We start from the raw sequence: 21,920 nt of genomic DNA, 5'->3' as shown, positions 1-21,920 counted from the left end.
GGAGCAGAGCAGTTTGCGGGACGGTGAGCAGAGCAGCTCATGGGGTGGCTGGCAGAGTGGAGCCCCATAGAGAGGTGGAGCCATCAGCTTTGGACCATGTAAGGTGCCCCTTACTCCCCCCCCCATCTCCACCCAGGTTGGGAGGTAAAACTCTGCAGATAAACTTTCGAACTCTGGGGCTGCCCTGACCAGGGACAGAGACTTTTGAGTCGTTGGACTTTTGGGACTTTGGTTGATTTTGGGTTGCTGGACTCAAGAACCAAAGGGAAAGGGCATGCCCCAATTTGCTTGGGGTGGGTTTTTTGCTCATGGGTTGTGTTATGAATCCTGTTGGTGGTGTTTCCACAACATAATGCCACATTGTTTCTCTCTTGTTATTAAAAGGCTTTTTGCTACACTCAGACTATGTGCTTGCGAGAGGGGAAGTATTGCCTCTTGGAGGCGCCCGGGGGGGTGGTATATATTTGTCCCAGGTCACTGGGTCAGGGCTCGAGCCAGTTTTGCATTGTGTTATTGGAATGGAACCCCTACATACTGAACCCGGCCCTTGTTGCTGCTAACTCTGACGGGCAGAAGGGTTACAAGTATATTTGTGTATGCATCTGAAGAAGTGAGGTTTTTACCCACGAAAGCTTATGCTCAAATAAATCTGTTAGTCTTTCAGGTGCCACCGGACTCCTTGTTGTTTTTGTGGATACAGACTAACACGGCTACCCCCTGATACTTGATAGTTACACACAGACACTCAGGGTGCGACCTGCATGCTGTTTGGCTGTTTGTGAGCAGCCCATCTTGGGAGTTACATTAGCAAGTCTTTGTGAGGCACACAAGGTTGCAGGGCAGGGGTGACACAACCCCTCACTGGGCTGGATTGCACCCCAGAACTTGATACATATCATAGATGGATGAAGAGCCTCAAAAGCTCCAAGACACTGAGAAGGAAGACCCTGATCCTGCAGAGTTATGCCAATGCTTAATTTTAAGTGCATGAGTAGTTTCACTGGGTTCAGCAGTGCTACTTCATTGCTTTACAGTTGAGCACTCACATAAATCTCTGCAGGATTAGGGTCTAAATGACTTGCCCAAGCTTGCCCAGCGATTCCTCAGATGGCAGGAGAGAGAGCACTGAACCCAGAGTCCCTCCCCTCTTTTCTCAGCACTAGGCTATCCTTTTCCAATTCAAATGCCTTATAATACTTTGTGTATACTTGTTGTGACATGATAAGAAAAATGACCAGATTTTGGGAGCTGGGCACTTTTGAAAATCTGGCCCATAGGTAGGTGCCTAAAGGGGAGTGAAATTATTTTGAAAATCTGGCTCCAATAATGGGTGCAGAGAGTTTAACAGTGAAAGGTTAAATACTGCAAACATGGTAAGTAAAACTTGTAACATCCTTTTTGCAGGGTTTGCGTTTTAGATTAAAAGCACGTTTTGCCTCGTTGAATTTCTGCAAGTAGGGAAATCCATATCTGAGCTTTAAGAATCATGTAATAAAAAGAAATAAGGACAGATGACTTCTGCAGAAACCAAACACTTCCTTTTCTTTCCTTGCCCAGTGACCTTGCGGGGATCGTAGCGCGCTTGAGGTATCTACCTTGATATTGAGAAATGGGTTCCTGCAGAATATTCGTCTGGATTGATCCTCAGAGCTGCTCTCTGTAACGGTGGCTGCCATTCTGTCAGTTACACTTTATATGCCTGCCGGAAAAGAAATTATTCAACACATTGCTTAATGTGCAGATGGGTAAACTCTGCACAACACAGCAAAACCCAGTAGAGCTTTGTAAATAATGACACAGCTGGTACCTGGCCATAGTAAGTCAATACTAATTATTATTAACAATATTTATTAACTAAATAACATGTTACATCTGCAAAGCATGATACAAAACATTAATACACTAATCAGCAGGGTGAGAGAGAGGTTAAGAAATATTAGCCCCCTTTTAGAGTTGGGGAAACTGAAACTCAAATATGTTAAGTAACTTGCTCCAGGCCACACAGTGACTCAGTGGCAGAGCTAGAATCAATATTCTGGAGTTCCCAGCTCCCAACTATATGAATAATATAATAATTTCATAACTCTGCCCTCATTTCTCTTTACAGGCTCTACTGCTCTCACAAGTCTACCCAAGTTTCACTAGTCATTGCTCCCTTTTTTCAACCACTCAGGGCTTTCTGCTTTCTTCCATATACTACCACCCACCTGTCTGAAACAGCTTCCCAGTGCAGGCCAAACACTCCCTAAGACCTCACCCATTAAACGAAGTATTCCAGCTACAAGTATTGTTCTGTGCTTTTTTATGATACCTGGGGAAATCTGTGACTCAGTACATATCTGCTGCTAAGTTTTGTTGGAGGGTACTAGTCTATTTGCAGTTTCTTATCAGAGAGGACAGGATCCAAAAATCTGAGCTAAGACAAGCCAGAAAAAGGTGTACGTGGAAATGTGTTCCCATGGGGCAGGTAGTGGTGCATGTGGAGATCCCTTCCCATGGATCAAGTATTTCTCCTGAGCAGATTGTGGTGGATGCTTCCGCGTGGATTCCTTCCCTTGAGCAGACTGGGGTGCATGTGGAGAAGTCGTCCCCTAAACTAATTGGGAATGGATACAGAGCTACTTTCCTTTCAGTTGATGGGCTGGATGTGGAGAAGGAGATGGCTCCCCTCTAGCCACAGAGATGGCTGCAGATGCAGAGGAAGTGATGCCTGCACCTGAATTAACTGTGGGGTAAAGGGAAGCAAGCTCTTCTTTTCTTCACACAGTTTTATCAGTTCTGGTGCAAGAGCCTCATTCCCTCTCCACCTCATTTCCGTTTGTAGCATTTTCAAATCTCACCTGAAAGCATCTTTTCATACTTCACTTCTCTCTCCATCTGTGTTTGTTTTTTTTATTTTAAAGGTGAAAGTGAACTTAAATCTGTAAAGCTCTGTGTGGACAGGGGTATGAAAGATGCTTTGCAAAATGGAGTTGTATACTAATGTAAACAACTTATCTGAAGTGAACCCTTGGAGGGACTCCCATTGTACAACAGCCCTCCTCTGATGTGCTATGTTCCATTTTTCCTTTTGGCTAAATCTGTAAATTGCATGATGTGTAGAAAGACTGCTTTCTTTGTTCTGCTTTCAGTACCCAGACTTCCTGATTCGAAAGTTGTAGCGTTCAGAGACATATTAACCTCTTCTATGTCAAACTGTGGGGTCCTGCAGAGGGATCAGTTCTTGGCCCTACACTATATACATTTTTATCAAGACGTGGAAGGAGAAAATATCATCACTGATAAAGTTTGCAGATGACACAGAAATTGGGAGAGTGGTAAATAAGGAGGAGGACACGTCACTAATTCAGAGCAACCTAGATCACTTGTAAATTTGGTGCAAGCAAACATTGTGTTTTAATACAGCTAAATGTAAATGTATACATACAGGAACAAAGATAGTAGGCCATATTTACAGGATCGGGGACTCTATCCTGGGAAGCAGTGACTCTGAAAAAGATTTGGGGGGTCGTGGTGGATAATTAGCTGAGCATGAACTCATAGTGTGACACTGTGGCCAAAAGAGTTAATGCAATCCTGGGATGCATAAAAAGGGATATCTTGAATAGGAGTTAGAGCGGTTACTTTACCTCTGTATTTGGCACAAGTGAAACCACTGCTGGAATACTGTGTCCAGTTCTCATGTTCACAATTCAAGAAGGATGTTGTTAAATTGGAGGGGTTCAGAGAAGAGCCACAAGAATGATTACAGGATTAGAAAACCTGCTCTATAGTGACAAACTCAAGGAGCTCAATCTATTTAGCTGAACAAAGAGAAGATTACAGTCTTAATTACTTAATTACAGTCTATAGGTAATTACGTGGGGAACAAATATTTAATAATGGTCTCTAAAATCTAGCAGAGAAAGGTACAACACAATCCAATGTCTGGAAGTTGAAGCTAGGTAAATTCAGACCGGAAATAAGATGTATATTTTTAACAGTGAGAGTAATTAACCCTCAGAACAGTTTACCAAGAAGGGATTGTGGATTCTCCATCACTGACAATTTTTAAATCAAGATTGAATGTTTTTCTAAAAGATCTGCTCTAAGAACTAATTTGGGGAAGCAGGAGGTCAGACTAGATGATCACAGTGGTCCCTTCTGGCCTTAGAATCTCTGAATCTTACACATTTCTTCTCTCCATTTCCTTCTGATAAACCATTCCTTTTACGCATAATTCCTGGGCAACATTTAATATTTCGGAGGATTAGCTGCCATAAACTCTAGTGTAAATAGGGAAGGGGATGCTTTAAATAGTTTCATTTTCATATAATTCTATTTCCCCCCAGGACAGAAAATTGATCAGCTGATGCAATCTGCATCAACGAACAATTTTATTGTTTGCTGTAAAGCTTGACAATCTCAAGTGAACTCAAATATTGGTTTAACTGTGATGTTTATACAGCTCTTAAAGGTATTTCACAGCAGACATAAATCTAAAAACATGAACTACACAACAGGTATCTACAAGTTTCATACTGGCCTTGGTTGCTGCTCTCAGTCCTGTTCCAAGAGAACAGGTTATGCCATACTAAAACACGGTATGGGATTAAAAAGTAACTACAGTAATAAATTAAAGCATCCAAGAAAAGCCTATTTGGACCTCTGGAAGGTTAAATGATACAGTGGTATAAACACCTGATCTTGTGTGCACTACAGCATCCCATGTTGCTAGCCCTGTGGAGCTGGACTGGTGATGAATTACAACTACACACTTCTTCAGTGTGATATGGATTTAGAGATGGTCCCTTAGCTTAGGGGCAGGATGGGTGTCAAAATGTACGGGAGTAGGGAGTAATAAGTGTCCAGCACAAATATTTTTATGGTGCAGAATGCAGTGCTATGCATGTTTATGGGTAAAGTAACTGTTAAGTACTTTAGGGTCTCAGTGTAAAAATTCTCCCTAGTCCTCTGTGTGGTTTAGAATTTTCAATAGCTCTCAATACCATAGCAGGTAAGTGCTGTACTGCTAAATTAAACCTGCATAGTAATGTCTATAGGAGACTTTGAGGACTGTACTGCTCTTCACCGTCTACATGTTACAGGGAGTTCTTCCTTAGTAATTATTTCTTGTTGATCTTCTAGTATGTTCTGTGAAAGCAGTCAGACTCTGAGTTAGTCTAACCTCTTTTTTTAAAAAGTTTTACAAAACCAATCACTACTAGACATATTTTCATTACAGTATGAAAAACAGGTATAAAATGTTGTAAGAAATCCATGGGAGTCTTGGACTCCAGGGTTGTCCTTTTGTTGTTCACCATAGCCACATTCAATTTCATAGCATCACCAAGGATAGAGCTCAGATCCTCCTCCTCCAACAGAGTCCATTACCACTTGAGTTAAAGGAGAATCTACATTCGCTGTTAGCAGTATAGGGCATATAACACACAATTGAGCAGTTCTGAGTCCATCCAGTCAAGGGCACTGGTTCATGTACACTCTGGCGTGTTCATTACAATAGTCTTGTTTTGTTTTTTTAATTTGGATTATAAATTTCCTTGCAGTGCTTGAAAATCAATATTGTATCAATGAGCTAGTGCATGAGAATCAAAATACGAAAGTAGACAAACCACATAAATAGTGAAACATAAAGTAGACTTTCAGAATTCTGTCAGTTTAAATAATGTAAGGCACAATTCATAAAAAGTAAAGAAGTTAGTGGGTGGATGATAATAATTTTAACAAAGATGTGCTTGCAAGAATGAGGGGAATATCAGATGAAAGAATAGAAAAAATATTTTTATAAACCAGGCAAGACAAATAACCAACTTAAAGAAATAATTGGATAGATGAGGTTAGATAGATACACATACACATTTAAAAGGGAAAACAAGTTGTAAACAGGCAATGAAAACAACAGACAGAGTCTCATTAATTTTTCACTTCTTCAAAAATCAAACCAGGCTACCAGTTATTCACACCAGAGCTGTATATATAAGCCCGCAGTCAATGCTCCCCCAGTTTATCAAAACCCCTCCCGGGGGCTGGGCTTGCTGTACAAAAGCACTGTCCTCCATTTTGAAGCCTTTCTCTTTACAAATAGATCCCGATGTACAAAAGCATCCATTTAAATTAATGGGTTTTCCAGGTGAGGATTCCTCAATGAATCTGCACCTCTAAGGAACGAGAAGAAGAGGAAATTTATTCTTTCCTGAAATGGAGGCTGATTTTGAGTTTGCAGTTCATGCCAGTAGAGGAAAGAGATGGCAAATACTGGAACAGTGTGTCCAACCTGCCTTCTCCCTAATTAAAATAATGGAGAAGAGGGGAGGGAAAGAAAACCAGAGGGGGAAAAATCCTTTTCCCCTGCTTTGGATGGGACTACACGCCTGCTTAGCTGGGTCAGGGCTGGAGTGCTCAGCAAACTGCAGGTCCCACTATCCCAGAAGAGGCCTGCATTCCCAGGACTATGTTCCTGACCCCCTTATGCCCAGCAATGTGTTCCCATGCCACAAGGCTGTACTTTAACCTATTCATGCACCCACCTGCCACTAAGGGGGAGATGTAAAATACTGGAGTGGTTTTCTTTAACTTAATTTGAAAGCCAACAGAAGTAGGGCCTAATTCATTTCCACTGTGGCCCAGTGGATATAGCACTAGACTAGGAGCTCTAGGTTCTCTTTCTGGTTCTACCACTGGCCTGCTGGGTCATCTTGGCCAAGTCATGGCACTGCTCCATGCCTCAGTTTCCCCACTGTAAATTGAAGGTAATGGTACTCACCCTCTTTGTAAAATGCTTTGGGATCTACAGATGAAAAGCATTATATAAGAGCTAGGTGTTATTGCACAGGGATGGATTGGGCCCATTATTCCATATTCTTTCATTGTAAGAAACATTGGAACACTTAAAACAAAGGGAGTTGTTTATTGTTTCACTAAATGCCTGCATTCTAGAGTCAGCTCTGAACTATAGAGGCACTTTGTCATAAGCAATAACCAAAATACAGGGGGACATGGATCAGTGTTCACGTCGCACTCCCCGTCAGTACCCGGCCCAAGCCAGGGAAGTTAATGATCCACCCAGCGGACCAAGTTCGGTGATGAATCCTGGTCACATGCCACCTGAAGCACATTGCGCATACGCTAGGAAGACCAAAATAAGAGCTGCTGCAATATACAACCTGACCTGTCCAATCGCCTCTCTGATAACATTACAACGGAATGCTCACAATTCACCAAACAGGCCTCCACTTCATGGAAATTTGACTCTACTGTAAAACTTCATTTGAAAGAGCACAGCCATGAATTCTGCTTCATATATTGGACCAGGAGATGTTGTAGACAAGTACAGTTCTAACCAGGGCAGGGGAGCTGGAAACTATTTTGTGCCATCTCCAGGACCAGCAATTGTTTAAATACCACCCAGAGTTACACAAGCTGCAGTGTATTCCCACTACAATGCAGTTTTGCAAGGTCTTTTCCCAGGCAATAATACTGTGTTTACAGGATCCATTAGCTCACTGGACATAGCCCTAGCTGTTTAAGAAGAGGTTCTTACACACACTGTGTAAATACAATTCAGATTTACATTCAGGGTTCTGTGGGAGATCTCAAAGATCACTTTCCAAATAAGAATACTTTGCAGTTACAGTGGCACACAGCAGCCTCCTTGTGAGGCTCTCAGTGTGATTTACAAACACTCAGCAAATAAGCATTGCAACTCCGGAGGGAACAGTCCACCAGCTTTAATTAGCTGAACAGGAGTAATTAGATAATGTTTGTAGAACTGTACATGTTTGTATACTCTGTTTAATTAGCTTAACTAGTTAATGTAGAATCCTTCCCTAGAACATACCTGACACCTGGCACAATAGAAAGGCAAACTCTTTATAGTCTCTGGTAGGGATGATCGAGCAGTATTTTCCAGATGGGGTAGATGAGTTCTGTTAGAGACAGGGAAATTTCCCCAGCCCTCCCAAGAGTTTGATGGTAGTATTTTAACAATGGGCTCACAAGAGACCCCAACAGCCTTCTCCAGATTATCGCTGATCAAATGTTTCCTTCCCTTTTCTGCACTTTAGTCTATACCTGAGGCTCTTCATGGTGCAGATGGGCTTGTTTCTATGCAGTGTGTGCTATTTTTCAGGTGCCCACTAGTACTGCAATAGCTGGGGAAGACAGGAAAAAGCTCAGTCTGAGTGGGGTGCTTTCCTTTGCTCCTGCTGAGATGTTGACTATAATATTGCAGCAGTTTTCAAGCCCTGATTTTATAAACTGGATTATTGGTAGCCATCCCACTTTGGGCTAAGATCCCATCTCAGTGCACAAGCTAGGGGTTGAGCTAGGTCAGGACAATGATGGGAGACTTCTGAGGAATCCCCAGGTGCTGTAGCATGTGGTTTTCCCGATTCAGTAGGTGGCATTCTTACTTCTGAACAACTGTCTTCCTGTGGTATTAATGGGCACTGTGTTATCAGAGGTTCTGTCTTTCATAGGAGAAGTAAGGGCTTGTCTACACTACCCGTCAGATCGGTGAGCAGCGATCGATCCAGCAGGGGTCGATTTATCGTGTCTAGTATAGACGTGATAAATCAACTGCTGAGCGCTCTCCCTTTGACTCCGGTACTCCTCCAGAACGAGAAGCGCAAGCAGAGTCGACGGGAGAGCATCAGCTGTCGACTTACCGCAGTGAAGACACCGCGGTGAGTAGATCTAAGTACGTCGACTTCAGCTACACTATTTATGTAGCTGAAGTTGCGTATCTTAGATCGACCCCGCGCGGTAGTGTAGACAAGCCCTAACACTGAGGTCCTGACCACTCATCGTTATTAAAGATACCATGGCACTTTTTACAAAGTGGGGGTGGTTGGTGGAGTGTGTGCAGGGAGTTTGTAGGGAGGGGCTCAATTCTGCTCCCTATTACACCCTAACTTTATTGATTTCAAAAGCCAAGAGTGCATTAGTGCTGAAGTTGCGACCAAACTATAATGTTCTGCTTCACTAAATTCCTCCCTTCAATTTAACTTGAATATACAACAGAATTAGGCTATGTCTACACTATTACTTATGTGGGAGAAACTTATGTCTCTCAGGGGTGTGAATATTCCACGTCCCCGGGCAACATAAGTTTTGCCGGCATTAGCACTGGTGTACACAGCGCTATGTCGGTGGGAGAGCTTCTATTGCGGACATCGCTACCGCTGCTCGTTGGGGGTGGATTAATTATGTTGACGGGAGACATTGGCTTAAAGTGGCTACACAAGAGATTGTACAGCAGGACAGCTGCATTGGTACAGCTGCACTGCTGTAAGCTCTGTCGTGTAGACATGGCCTTAGCCTTCTCTTCCTGTCCTAAATTGTTGTATAGTGGAAACTTTTGCTGTTATCCAGCTCCTAGGGTCTACCCAAGGTGGTTGCATCCCTGCAATGGGTTAAATGAGCCCTATGTGCACCGCTGACATATCACATTAAGACTGCAAAGCACTTTGGACTGACAGGTGCTATATCAATGGACATTATTGTGATTATTCCCTAAAGGATTAACAACTGCATGAGCTTTCTTGGCTTATATTGGTGGATTTCAGATTTAATCTTTATACACATCACTCGTCCAGAGAGCTGTTATCTTATTCTAGCAGATATTTCCAGCATTTTGTTTATTACCCCCAGCTGTAATCTTGTAGCTTTCAAATATGCAGTCTCTTCCTCCTACTCTCTGCCCCTCCCCCCTCCGCCCCAAATAAGAGCAACCACGAATTCATTTCCCTGCTCATTTGCTCCGAAAATCAGAATCAGTGAAAAACGGCTGCGCTGGGCAGTATTTCAAGGGCAGCAGGCAAAGGTGGCAGATCGATCATTTTAAATAGTGTCACTGACCCTAGTACAAAGCTCTTTAAAAAGCAGCATTTCTCCTAGTGGAGCAGAAAACTGTTTACTTATTATATGCTTGAAAGTAAATTCTTAAGCTCTCAAAGAGAAAGTGCTGCTCCCATAAAACTTGCAGGGACTTTCCATGTTTCTGACAGGCGTTAACAGAGCACAGCCAGATGCAAGGGCAACCAGATTTCAGTTCACGCAGTGTAGGTCAAAGTTTCATGAACTGATATTTACACTGCAGGGGACTCGGACAAAGGTCCCTCTTGTTTGGCGTCTAAGATGAACAGATATAAAGCACTGAGATAAGCACCCATTTTGTATGCTTCATCTAACTCAGCCAAACCATGGAGAGCTGTGGGAATGATCCACCAGCCGCTAGTCGAGGTGCTGAAGGTTGGCTCACCTTCCTGTACCAACAATATTGAGAGGGAGTCAGCATATTATGCACATGGGCCTCTCTTAGTCATTTTAGGATTTTAGAGGTACTGGGGCAGACCTTCAGCTACTGTAAATTGTAACAGCTCCAATGGATGCCAGCAGACAATCTGCCTCATTAACTTTGGGGATGAGAACTTCTCCTAGATGCCATTTTCTCCTTTTTATTTCTGTGTTCTCAGAGGCCCTGAGCCTCAATAACCCCCTCCTCTGGCCTGGGAGAGCTGGATGTGGTTCCGTCCTAAGTCCATCAATGCAGATCCTTGAATCTATCATGCATGCGTTGCTTGGGAGCAGTACTCCAAACCTTTTGAGGTGGGGGCGGGGGCAAGGTACTGAGCCTAGAATTTGAACTAAGATCTCGAACAAGGCCAGCCTGCTATAGTTATTTTTAAATTACAAAATCTTACTAATGTAAAGTATGACTACCAGGGATTCTGATATTTTCCTTGCCTAAAGCTCTTATCATTGTACTCTGGATTGCTGCACTTGGGGGGAATGGGTGCAGCGAACCCTGAAGAAACACCCAGCAAAGGTACTGTAGGGAACAATTCTTTAGTGGTAGTGAGATAGATTACCTAGTCTAATATGTCTTTTCCATCTATAACTTCTAATATACTAGTCTTGATCCAAGTGCACCATTCTCATTTATTAATAACACTTTTATTAATAGCAGCACAGCTCTTATTAGCTGGGAACTCGAAAAAGGAAACACTCCTGTTAGTACTTGAGCTTAGTGGAGCTTGTGTAAATGGAGAAATAAACGCAGCAAATTAAAGCTCAGCAAGGGACACATACACAGCTTAGAAATATCGAGTTAGCTAGCTTCCTTTTACTAAATTTGCAGATCGTTTACAATTTACTAGCTATAAAACTGAAATACTTAAATTTGTGTGTATTAAGTGAAAATTTTCAGTGAAGAGGACAAGCTACCATACCAATAAATATAGATGACATACTATACATGACATCTTCTCCTTGGAATAAGAAAGAAAAGGGATTTAAACATGTATCCAAAGACTGGTACCCAAACAGTACCCAACAGACAGCAAGGGAGTGAACGTTAGCTAAGACTAACTTTATAACTCTTTATAATGGAAATTATTACAAGGATATTGGAGAAATCCCATAGAAATGAAAATAAAAATGAAAGAAACTATTTTTGGATTTTTTTAAGCCATCATGAGACATAAGAAGTTATTTAAAAGAAAGAGGAAAGCGTCCTCTGCTGTAAACTTGTGTTGTTAATAAATATGGACCGAAAATAATACTCTGGGTTCAGGAGATTTAACAAAGCCACATTTAACAATTGACCTCTATTGTTATAATGAGCCATCATATCCTGCAGCACCTTTTGATTTTCTTTGGCAGTCTCCTATCCAAATACTCCTGGACCTACAGTAGGTTAGCTAATGAGATTTAACTAGGTCACAGCCTAGTTATGAATGCACCAGAAACACCAATTTAAAATAATTTGGTTGCGGTTAAGACAATTATAGACTGAAAATATACACAAATCTTCCCCTGGTACCCTCTCACCTGCTGCCCACTCTGCCTATCAGTTCTGCCTGCCCTGCCAAACTTTTCCTTACATCTAATCCTAGCAGAAGAATAGCTGTGCAATTATTCCTCTACATTGTGTGCATGTTAAGGCACCACACAATGTGGTTCTTAACCCCAAGAAGATAAAGGTATGTAGGAAGAGTATGTGGCAAAAGCCATTGGCTGAGTATCACTGTCTTAGTTAGTTATAGATTTATGTACAAATCAATGTAAATCACTAGTTTACAGACACAATATTAACTTAGGGCATGTCTGCACTGCAAAATTAAGTCAACCTAACTTATGTTGGCATACAGCTGCTGCAGTAGTTACATCGCTTGTGCTTGGTCCTCACCAGAAGCACTTGCATCAATTGAACTGTCTGTGTGGGGCATTATGGGATGGCTTCTGAAAGCCAGCAACAGTCGACGTAAGCAATGCAGTGTCTCCACTGACACTGCGTCGACCTACCTACATCGACACTGACTCTATGTGTCTTGTGGAGGTGGAGTTATTAAGTAGGTGCAGCAGGTAAGTTATGTCAGTGGGAGCTAAATTTTAGAGTAGACACTTCCATAGTTTGATTGACATAAGCTGCCTTGCGTTGATCTAACTCTGTAGTGTAGACCAGGGCTTAATAAGCCACATTTCAGATAAAGGTGTCTGAGCCAGGTGAGTACTGGGAATGAGAAGTGAACAGGGGAGAGAGTGGATTGCATACTAGTCAGAGGAAAGAAGACTGAGGAAATTAGGACCAGCTCTAAGTTCATTGGTGCTTTAGGTAATGCCTCTGTACTGGGAGGCTGATTGTCAGGAGCAGGTGTGGAGTGATTGCAGGCCTGAGTTCCAGGTTGGTTCCTGAGGGAGTGTAGTGGCTGGTGTAGGGGGTACTGGATAGTGAGGGACTTTTGTACATCACATGGAATGTATTCAGAAAAGACGTGTGCACAAAATGAAAGGAGCTGAAGTGACTTTATGTTCAGGATCCTCATCTGCTCACCTTCCTGCTTTCCTACCTCTTGGTCTGTAACTGTGGCAGATGGTGCCATGCCAGGCATTAGAATGTGCGCTCTTCAGGACAGGGAGTGAGTCTGTGTTTGTAAGATGGATACAATGAATAAATAACAATAACAAAGTCTGTTCCTGTTTTCTTGATGTTTCCTGGGTTGTTCTTGATCCAGTTTTCCATCCCCTCCCCTCAGCATTTCTATCTATCCTTAAATCCCACTCTTTAGGGCAGGGTACTTATCTTCTGGCCATCTGGTCTCCTCCTGTTATTATTATTTATTATGTGTACTCTGGTTGTGCCTAGAGGCCAGGACCCCATTGTGCTAGGGACTGTACCTGTTCTGTTGTATTGTATATAGGGTTCTTATATCATGTTCATTGTTGTAGTATGTGAGCATTTTCCAGTAGTGTGTTAAGTGACGTGACATGTGGATTGTTCTTTCATCCTCTTCCCATGTGAAGAACTGTGTGTTCAATGGAGTGTTTAGTTTTAGTAGGGGTGGTTGTTGTTATGCAATGCACAGACAATCCAGGAAGTTTGTGGAGAGTGTTGGGGACAACTTCCTGGTACAAGTGCTGGAGGAACCAAGTAGGGGCCGTGCGCCTCTTGACCTGCTTCTTACAAACGGGAAGAATTGGTAGGGGAAGTAGAAGTGGGTGGCAACCTAGGCAACAGTGACCATGAGATGGTTGAGGTCAGGATCCTGACAAAAGGAAGAAAGAAGTGTAGCAAAATACGGATCCTGGACTTCAGAAAAGCAGCCTTAGACTCCCTTAGGGAACTGATGGGCAGGATCCCCTGGGAGGCTAATATGAGGGGGAAAGGAGTCCAGGAGAGCTGGCTATATTTTAAAGAAGCCTTATTGAGGGTGCAGGAACAAACCATCTCGATGTGCAGAAAAAACAGCAAATGTGGCAGGAGACCAGCTTGGCTTAACAGTGAAATCTTCGGTGAGATTAAACCCAGAAAGGAAGCTTACAAGACATGGAAATTTGTACAGATGACTAAGGAAGAAATTTCTTTGAAAATTCATGGTGATCAGGGGAGGTCCTGGACGATTGGAAAAAAGAAAATATAGTGCCCATATTGAAAAAAGGGAAGAAAGAGAACCCAAGGAACTGCAGACCGGTCAGCCTCACTTCCGTCCTTGGCAAAATCATGGAACAGGTCCTCCAGGAATCCATTTTGAAGCACTTGGAGGAAAGGAAGGTGACAGTCAACATGGATTCACCAAGGGCATGTCGTGCCTGACTAACAAAATTGCCTTCTATGATGAGATAACTGGCTCTGTGGATACGGGGAAAGCGGTGGATATGATATATCTTGACTTTAGCAAAGCTTTTGATTCGGTCTCCCACAGTATTCTTGCCAGCAAATTAAAGAAGTATGGATTGGATGAATGGACTATAAGGTGGATAGAAAGCTGGCTAAATTGTCGGGCTCAACGGGTAGTGATCAACGGCTCAGTATCTAGTTGGCAGCCAGTATCAAGCAGAGTGCCCCGGGGGTCAGTCCTGGGGCCGGTTTTGTTCAACATCTTTATTAATGATCTGGATGGTGGGATTAATTGCACCCTCAGCAAGTTCGCAGATGACACTGAGCTGTGGGGAGAAGTAAATATTCTGGAGGGTAGGGATAGGGTCCAGAGCGACCTAGACAAATTGGAGGATTGGGCCAAAAGAAATCTGATGAAGTTCAACAAGGACAAGTGTAGAGTCCTGCACTTAGGAAGGAAGAAACCCTTGCACCACTACAGGCTGGGGACCAACTGGCTAAGCAGCAGTTCTGCAGAAAAGGAACTGGGGATTACAGTGGACAAGAAGCCAGATACGAGTCAGAAGTGTGTCTTTGTTGCCAAGAAGGTCAACAGCATATTGGGCTGCATTAGTAGGAGCATTGCCAGCAGATTGAGGGAAGTGATTATTCCCCTCTATTTGGCACTGGTTAGGCCACACCTGGAGTATTGCGTCCAGTTTTGGTCCCCCCACTACAGAAGGGATGTGGACAAATTGGAGAGAGTCCAGCGGAGGGCAATGAAAATGATTAGGGGGCTGGGGCACATGACTTACGAGGACAGGCTGAGGGAACTGGGCTTAGTTAGTCTGAAGAAGAGAAGAGTGAGGGGGGATTTGATAGCAACCTTCAACTACCTGAAGGGGGGTTCCAAAGAGAATGGAACTAGGCTGTTCTTAGTGGTGGCAGATGACAGAAAAAGGAGCAATGGTCTCAAGTTGCAGTTGGGGAGGTCTAGGTTGGATATTAGTAAACACTATTTCACTAGGCGGGTGGTGAAGCACTGGAATGGGTTACCTAGGGAGGTGGTGGAATCTCCATCCTTAGAGGTTTTTAAGGCCTGGCTTGATAATGCCCTGGCTGGGATGTTTCAGTTGGTGTTGGTCCTGCTTTGAGCAGGGGGTTGGACTAGATGACCTCCTGAGGTCTCTTCCAACCCTGATCTGCTATGATTCTATGTACATGTTGCTATATGCTTGTACAAGAGAAGGCAGATCAAAAACTGTGCCTCGCACTTGGAGCGGAAGGTGGTGATATTTTTAATGGTCCTTAGTAACATGAGCTGTTCATTTCACAGTCTGGCACCAGCTGCCAAGAAAGCTCTGTCTCCTGCACAGATGATCTTTATGCATGTATTTTGCAAACATATAATATCGATCTAACTCTCTACATGGTGGTTTAATCTGCACTAGAGGAATGTAAATTCTAATGTGCACTAATGTGTTGCACACTAATATGCCCATGTGAACTCTGCTTTCAAACACTATTGCATTGAGAGGCACTTGGGAACTTTGAGTGTGCACCAGTAGGGGCCACCCTGGCCAGTTATAGAGCACAATAGGCTAGTGCAGACTAAAGCACCATGTAGACAAACTCAGAGAGACAGCCTCTGCCCCAAACAGCATTCTGGAGATAGGCTTCTGACCCATGACGTTCTTCCGGCCCATTGCCTGGTTCTGCAATAGAACTCGTACAGGAGCCATGGAACTCTCCTTGCAACATGGTATCCCATGTGGCCACTTACTCAACGCCTAAAGCTCACCTTGGAGGAAACAGATTAAGGAAAGAAGGAGGGGCTGGTTTTGTAACTGATAATTAGTATAGAGAATAGTCCTAAGCACTGGACACCTCAGGCAGTACTGATCTGAGCAACATAGCCACAGTAAATTGCACAGACAGTTCACATTCAAGGTAATTTGTGGTTGTCACTATACACCAAAGCCACTCACAACTTCATGGAGACTCCAGGGGATAAATCTCCTGCTGCTAACGCTCCTGTTATGTGGGCTCAGGGAGAATCACCTGTAGTTTATAGTAGTATAGGACTCTGACTCACAGCTGAGCACTTCTGATTCCATCTAGCAGAGGGCAGTGATACACATACATACCTAGGCAGCTCAACACACTACAGTTTTGTTTTGTGTCTTTCATACAAACTCAATCCCCAAAAGCTCATGGAGTTGAATCCACCAATCATGTCCAAAGATAAACAATTAAAAATAGCAGAGAGAAGGAAATGAGGAGGTTACACACAAGGCAGAAGAGAAATCCTTTTGCTGACACTTGAAATCTCAGAATGTTTCATAAATGGAGAAGATGGGTATTATGCAATATCAACCTGTTTGAATAATTTCTCAAGACAAAGCTTCCCCACTGTGTGGATTATTCTGTAGCAGATTTTACACTCCTGTCTTCATGCATCTGAAAAAGTGGGTTTTTTACCCACAAAAGCTTATGCCCAAATAAATCTGTTAGTCTTTAAGGTGCCACCGGACTCCTCATTGTTTTTGTGGCTACAGACTAACACGGCTACCCCTCTGATAGTCCTGTCTTCATGACCATGTTTACTTTACAAAATTTTCAAAGCAGTGTGTCTAAAGGTTGGCTCTAACAAAGGGATATGTAGAGTCAGTATTTTGACAAAGTCCAGAAGCAGCATGCCTTGTGCTGACACACAGCATTCCCATTACAGCCTCAGGACGTAATCAGGACTAGTGGTTTTTGCTAGCTGATGTTTGTTCTGAGGTTCAATCCACTTTGATGAGTGTTGATGAGTTAGTGGTTGTCTGGGTTTTGTTTTGTTTTTATGAGGGTCACATTGCATAACTAGTACTAGCTGAAGTCAGCCCCAGGACAGGCAGAAACCAGACAAACTGCCTATTTCAGTCCTAGGTTTCTCTCAAGTATAGTCTTTCCCTCAAGTCCAAATTCTGTGGTGTATTGGCATTTGCAGTGCTGACAGATGACAGACTGTATTCTAGGCTAAGGCTACTGTCATAGGGTGATTGGCCCCTTTAAGGGGAGAAGGGGCCACCCACACTGTGCCATATTTAATTAGCTGCTTCCCAGCCTGAGAAGACAGGACTACAGAAGATCACACGATAGCCTAATGGTCCCCTGTGTCTTATAAAAAAGACTGAGAGAGATCAGCCTGGGAGGATCCACAAGGAGTAGGAGGGCTCATGTAGAAGGCCCCGAGCCAGGGTCTGCAGGAGGCTGGGTACTCCAAGGGATCCCACCTGGGGAACAAGTGCTCTATACCAGATCAGGGGAAATACTCTCAAAGGTAGTACAGAAGGGACTAGGAACAGGGCCCAGAGGGCAGGCTGAAGAAAAGTCCTGAAGAACAAAGGACTATTTTTGTTTGGGACTTTTTTGTTGGACTTTTTTGCTACCTTGGAAAGGGTTAAGTTTATCACTTGGTTGTAAGGGCTGAGCCATATCTCCAACACAGACCAGTGTCTGGAAAGCTGAGGAGACCAACATCAAGGATGGAAACTGAGGAAGGGAGTGCCAGCTCCATCATACTGTGTTATAGGGCAGCCATACCCAATGACAGCTACCAAACAAATTATTTCAGTAGCAACCTTGAGACAGCATTTCGACCCAGGCCCCCAAATATGAGCAATTACTGCAGTAACTCTTTGTATCACTCCCTCATTGCTTTAATTCTGACTAATTCTTATGTTAGGTCTCTGTGAGAGTCCTCTTCCTGCCTTACTATATTTACCATCCTGCTCCAAAGATGCCCTGCTGTGCCTCACTATTGCCCTGCTCCAGTGCTCTGCTAAAGAAGGAGGCAAGAATCAGGTTTTAATTAATATCTGACCTGTTTGTGTTCCTGGGCTGAAGGAAGTCAATGGGGTTGCACAAGGTGTAAGTCAATGAATAGTTTGTGCCCTTGTTTCACACCCACCGCCTGGGTCAGTTTGGATTTTTGGATGCACATGCATTGTGGGCAGAACCGAGGATTTTTAGTTCCCCAGACCAAACTCTACTCCCGCTTTGGCTAAAGGAGAATCTTCTTTAGTTGCAGTAATATTAGGCTTTCTAGCCTCTCTAGTTTGCTGCCACTAGATAGCAACAGAGATACAAAACCTTTTAGCAATTCTGATGCTATCCAGCTGAGGGCAGTTGTGCATACGCCTACCTGCCCGCATATTGGGAGAGTGAGAGAAGCAAAACCTAGTTTTATAAAGATTTTTAAGAAGTACTTTCCTTCATTCACAGTCTAAAGGAAAGTCCAGGCTGTCACTCAGATGCTCTCCCTTGTAGACTGACACTGAATGGGTATTATCATGTTTGGGAGAGGTTACAAATAGAAGGGACTGGTTATGATTTTCTGCTCACTGTACAGTAGTTGTATATCAATAACAATCCTGAAGAGCTAGGAACTGCTGGAAGAGGGTTCTCTGTTAATACTTTTTATGGCTATGGCATCTTCTGTCTGAGGGGCTCAAACATTTACTCATTGAGTCTCACAGCTCCCGTGTGCGGTAGGCAATTTTACAGATGCAGGAATCTGAGGCACAGAAAAGTGACAGCTCAGATCCACAAAAAGATTTGTGCATTGCAATGCTCAGCATCACAACACCTAACTTTTAGGTGCCTAGAAAATCACAGGACTAACAGCACCAGCCACTGAGTTAGGCGCTTAAGCCCCCTATACAATGGATGGGGAGAGATAAGTGCTTAACTATACAATCCACAAAAGCCAGCATGCTAAGCATGGAGCTGCCTGAGCCATCCAATAGGAGATGCCAAGGAGAGGAGGCTGTCCTAAGCCACACCCATCTCATAGAGATAGGCACTTAAATCAAGACTATAGGGAGGCATCTATCGCTGCTTGCAATCCACAGCCAGGAACCCCTCCACTGAAGTGACACGGCTTAGGTGCCTAAGTTATTTCTTGTGAGAAGTAGTGAGGCAGGCACCTAAATCCCTGCAAACTTGTCAGATGAGGAGGTGGTGCCATCACCCACCATATAACATTTAACTCAGTGGTTAGAGAGCTCACCTGGGATGTGGAAGGTCAGATTCAATTCCTCACTCTGCCTGAGGGGGAGAGAATTTGAACAGGATCTCCCACACCTCTCGGAGTGCTCTCACTATGGGATGTTCTGATGGGGTGTGTCCCTCAATCTCTCCTGGTGAAGCTGTTCCACTGTGGATAAATACTTAGAGTAATTGACCAGAGTGAGACAATGTAGCCTGGTAGTTAGGGCATCCACTTAAGAGGCGGGAGATCCAGTCCCTCTCCTCCAAAGACTCTTTAATCATTTATACACAGTTGAGGCACCCACAGGATTAGGAGACATCTAAAAGGCTATTTTGTGGGTTGCAGTGATGCCTAAAACTGGGAATCAGGTGCCTAAGTACCGTTGTGGATCTTAAGCCTAAGTCACACAGGCAGTCTGCGGAAGACAGGGGATTAAACCTTCATCTCCCATTTCCAAAACACAAGGGTCACCCTTCGTCTCCCTTGATAATGCTAGGTGAAAATGGAACAGTGGCATCTGTAAAATGTTTTACGGTAGTGCTGTAGTTCAGAGCCTTTCCCCTAAAGCTCAACAGATCAAAGGCAGCCAAGTTTAGCAGTGACTGAAAGTCATTACCAACTGATGACTATTCAGTGTCCTTTGTGAAAAGAGTTGGATGACTCTTAGTCCAGTCCCTAGGGGACAGACGTCCCCCTCATAAAAACTACCATCACAACTGGTATCGTTGTCTCCCTGGCCCTGAAAGAAAATTTCAGCTGAAACATTTATATGGAGAAGAAGAATATCTAAAGTTCTAACAGTTAATGGTAGCAAAGGAAAATAGCACAGGAGATACAACGTCATGTTTCTGGGTTTAAATTATCTCGAATTATTAAGGATGGGGGAAAACCTTCATGGGAAGCAGTTTATCCCACATCTGGCTATTGTGAGGCTCTTATTTTCCCTTTGAAGCATCACATGCTGGCAACTGTCAGAGACAGGGTACTGGACTACATAGCTGGAGCTCTGGTCTGAACCAGCATGGCAATTCTATGTTTCTGTGACCAAGGACGGGACGAGTTGTGGAGAGCAAAGCACTCTCTCCGCCCTAGAGTTGAGCCAACTAAGTCAAGGCTGAGAAAGATTGCTGGGACAATGCAGGGGAACCTGCACTGAAACTGCTACACTGCTAAACTGCTTGTTCTGTGAATTGAAGACTCCGCTCTCCAAAGCTAATAATTCCACCCCATTCGCCGGCAGGCTATTCACATAATAAATAAACGTGCTGCAACATAGCATGATGTTCACTCTGTACACCTGCAATGCAGCCACTAGAACTGCTGGGATTACTGTCACCATACAGTCTGTGTAGAGCTGCAGCTCGGCTAGATTAATGCTTGATTTTTCTGTCACTCTAACACCTACCAGCTCCTTGTCACAGTCTTTGTCATCTGGCCAAGGAGATGAAGCAGCAACATGCTCCTTAATTTATTAGATGAGTCTCTGGTCAGGAATCCAGTCCAAGTCCCTCTCCTTGCAATACAGAGCACTATTTCCACGTCACCAACTTCAGGGGTTAAATATACTCAGACATAGGAAATGGCTTATGTCTCCCTAGAAATCCACCCTGCCCTAAAATAAATGCAAGACCCATCAGAAAAGTGAGTCTGGGTTAGTGAAATCTCCTACAGTGAAATGACTTTCTTGAACAACACTGGAACTTTCGTTCTATTTCACTAGATTATTTCACTCCAAGTGGGTTATGCCTAAGGCTGCAGTGTAAAAGTATGGTTGTTTTGTTAGAACAAGAGAATCAAAGAAATAAAACAAGAACAGAGAACTCCTCATGGAACAAACAGTACAGAACATTTGTGCCCACTCCCTCTTTTTGAGCTGCTAAGAAATCCAAGTCCTGCACAGTCTAAGAAGTTGTATAAAAGTAACCCACTGGGGAAAGCAGCTCAGGCAGCTACGTATTTATAGACACATGAGCTGTGCTGAGGTCTGAATCTGGAGGAAAAACCAAAACAAGTTAAGCAACAAGCAGCTCAATTACCTTCTTTCTTATAACAAAGTACTCGGGATACTCACAATTTCTAGACACCCCTTTTCATAGTCTCAGTGCTGCTGTAGCAAACACATTCCTCAGCCCATGTGTTTTCTAGCCATAGACTACTTTAGTTTTCAGCGTGGGGCGGGGTGTTTTTGTGGAGGGGAGGGACTTAGCGTATGCTTCTGATTTGAAATTGCCAAAAGTTTTTTTTCTAACTTCCAATTTTGCGATCTGTCTGTCTGCACTCGCATTTTCTGTGATTTGTGTTGGTTTTAAGCCTTTTATTTACACATTTTTGGAGCCAAAAATTTCAGAGGCTGTTTGTTTGTCTGAATTTTAGCCAATAACCTTGAAAATGTAATAGCTCTTGATTTAAAAAAAAATCCCAACAAAAACAGCAATCTTTGCTCTTATTCTATCCATATTGCAAAATTCCTGCTTCTCACCCCTTCCCCTCATATACTGCTAGGATCCACCTCACATTGGATTATCAACCCTCCAGGATTGCCCTGGAGTCTCCAGGAATTAAAAATTAATCTTTCATTAAAGATTACGTCATGTGATGAAACCTCCAGGAATATGTCTAACCAAAATTGGCAACCCTAATCTGATGTGCTTTGTTCATCATGTTTGACTTATTATTCTAATTTGTTACTTGTGGCTTTCTAAGATGCAGTGTTGGTTATGCATTTGTGATTTAGAGCATTTGTTTCTATAACTAATCACTATAACATTTTCATATAAGAACAAG

The 21,920-nt window shown here is 43.2% G+C and overlaps 1 protein-coding gene across 1 annotated transcript in view; it reads right to left on the bottom strand.

The window, feature by feature from the left end:
* Window positions 1-21,280, bottom strand: part of SLCO2B1 (solute carrier organic anion transporter family member 2B1) — a 102,123-nt gene extending 80,843 nt beyond the window's left edge. The window contains exons 1-2 of the mRNA XM_074942887.1: window positions 21,208-21,280; window positions 1,596-1,699 (exon numbers count right to left, since the gene is read on the bottom strand). Of these exons, the coding sequence (XP_074798988.1) occupies window positions 1,596-1,676 (81 nt within the window). The 5' untranslated portion in view covers window positions 1,677-1,699; window positions 21,208-21,280. The remainder of the gene's footprint in view (window positions 1-1,595; window positions 1,700-21,207) is intronic.
* Window positions 21,281-21,920: the final 640 nt, after the last annotated feature.

Source organism: Natator depressus, chromosome 1, assembly GCF_965152275.1.
Source record: "Natator depressus isolate rNatDep1 chromosome 1, rNatDep2.hap1, whole genome shotgun sequence".
NCBI classification, from domain to species: Eukaryota; Metazoa; Chordata; order Testudines; family Cheloniidae; genus Natator; species Natator depressus.
The sequence above is the reverse complement of the archived record's forward strand: the minus strand, read 5'-3'. Positions and strand labels throughout refer to the sequence as shown.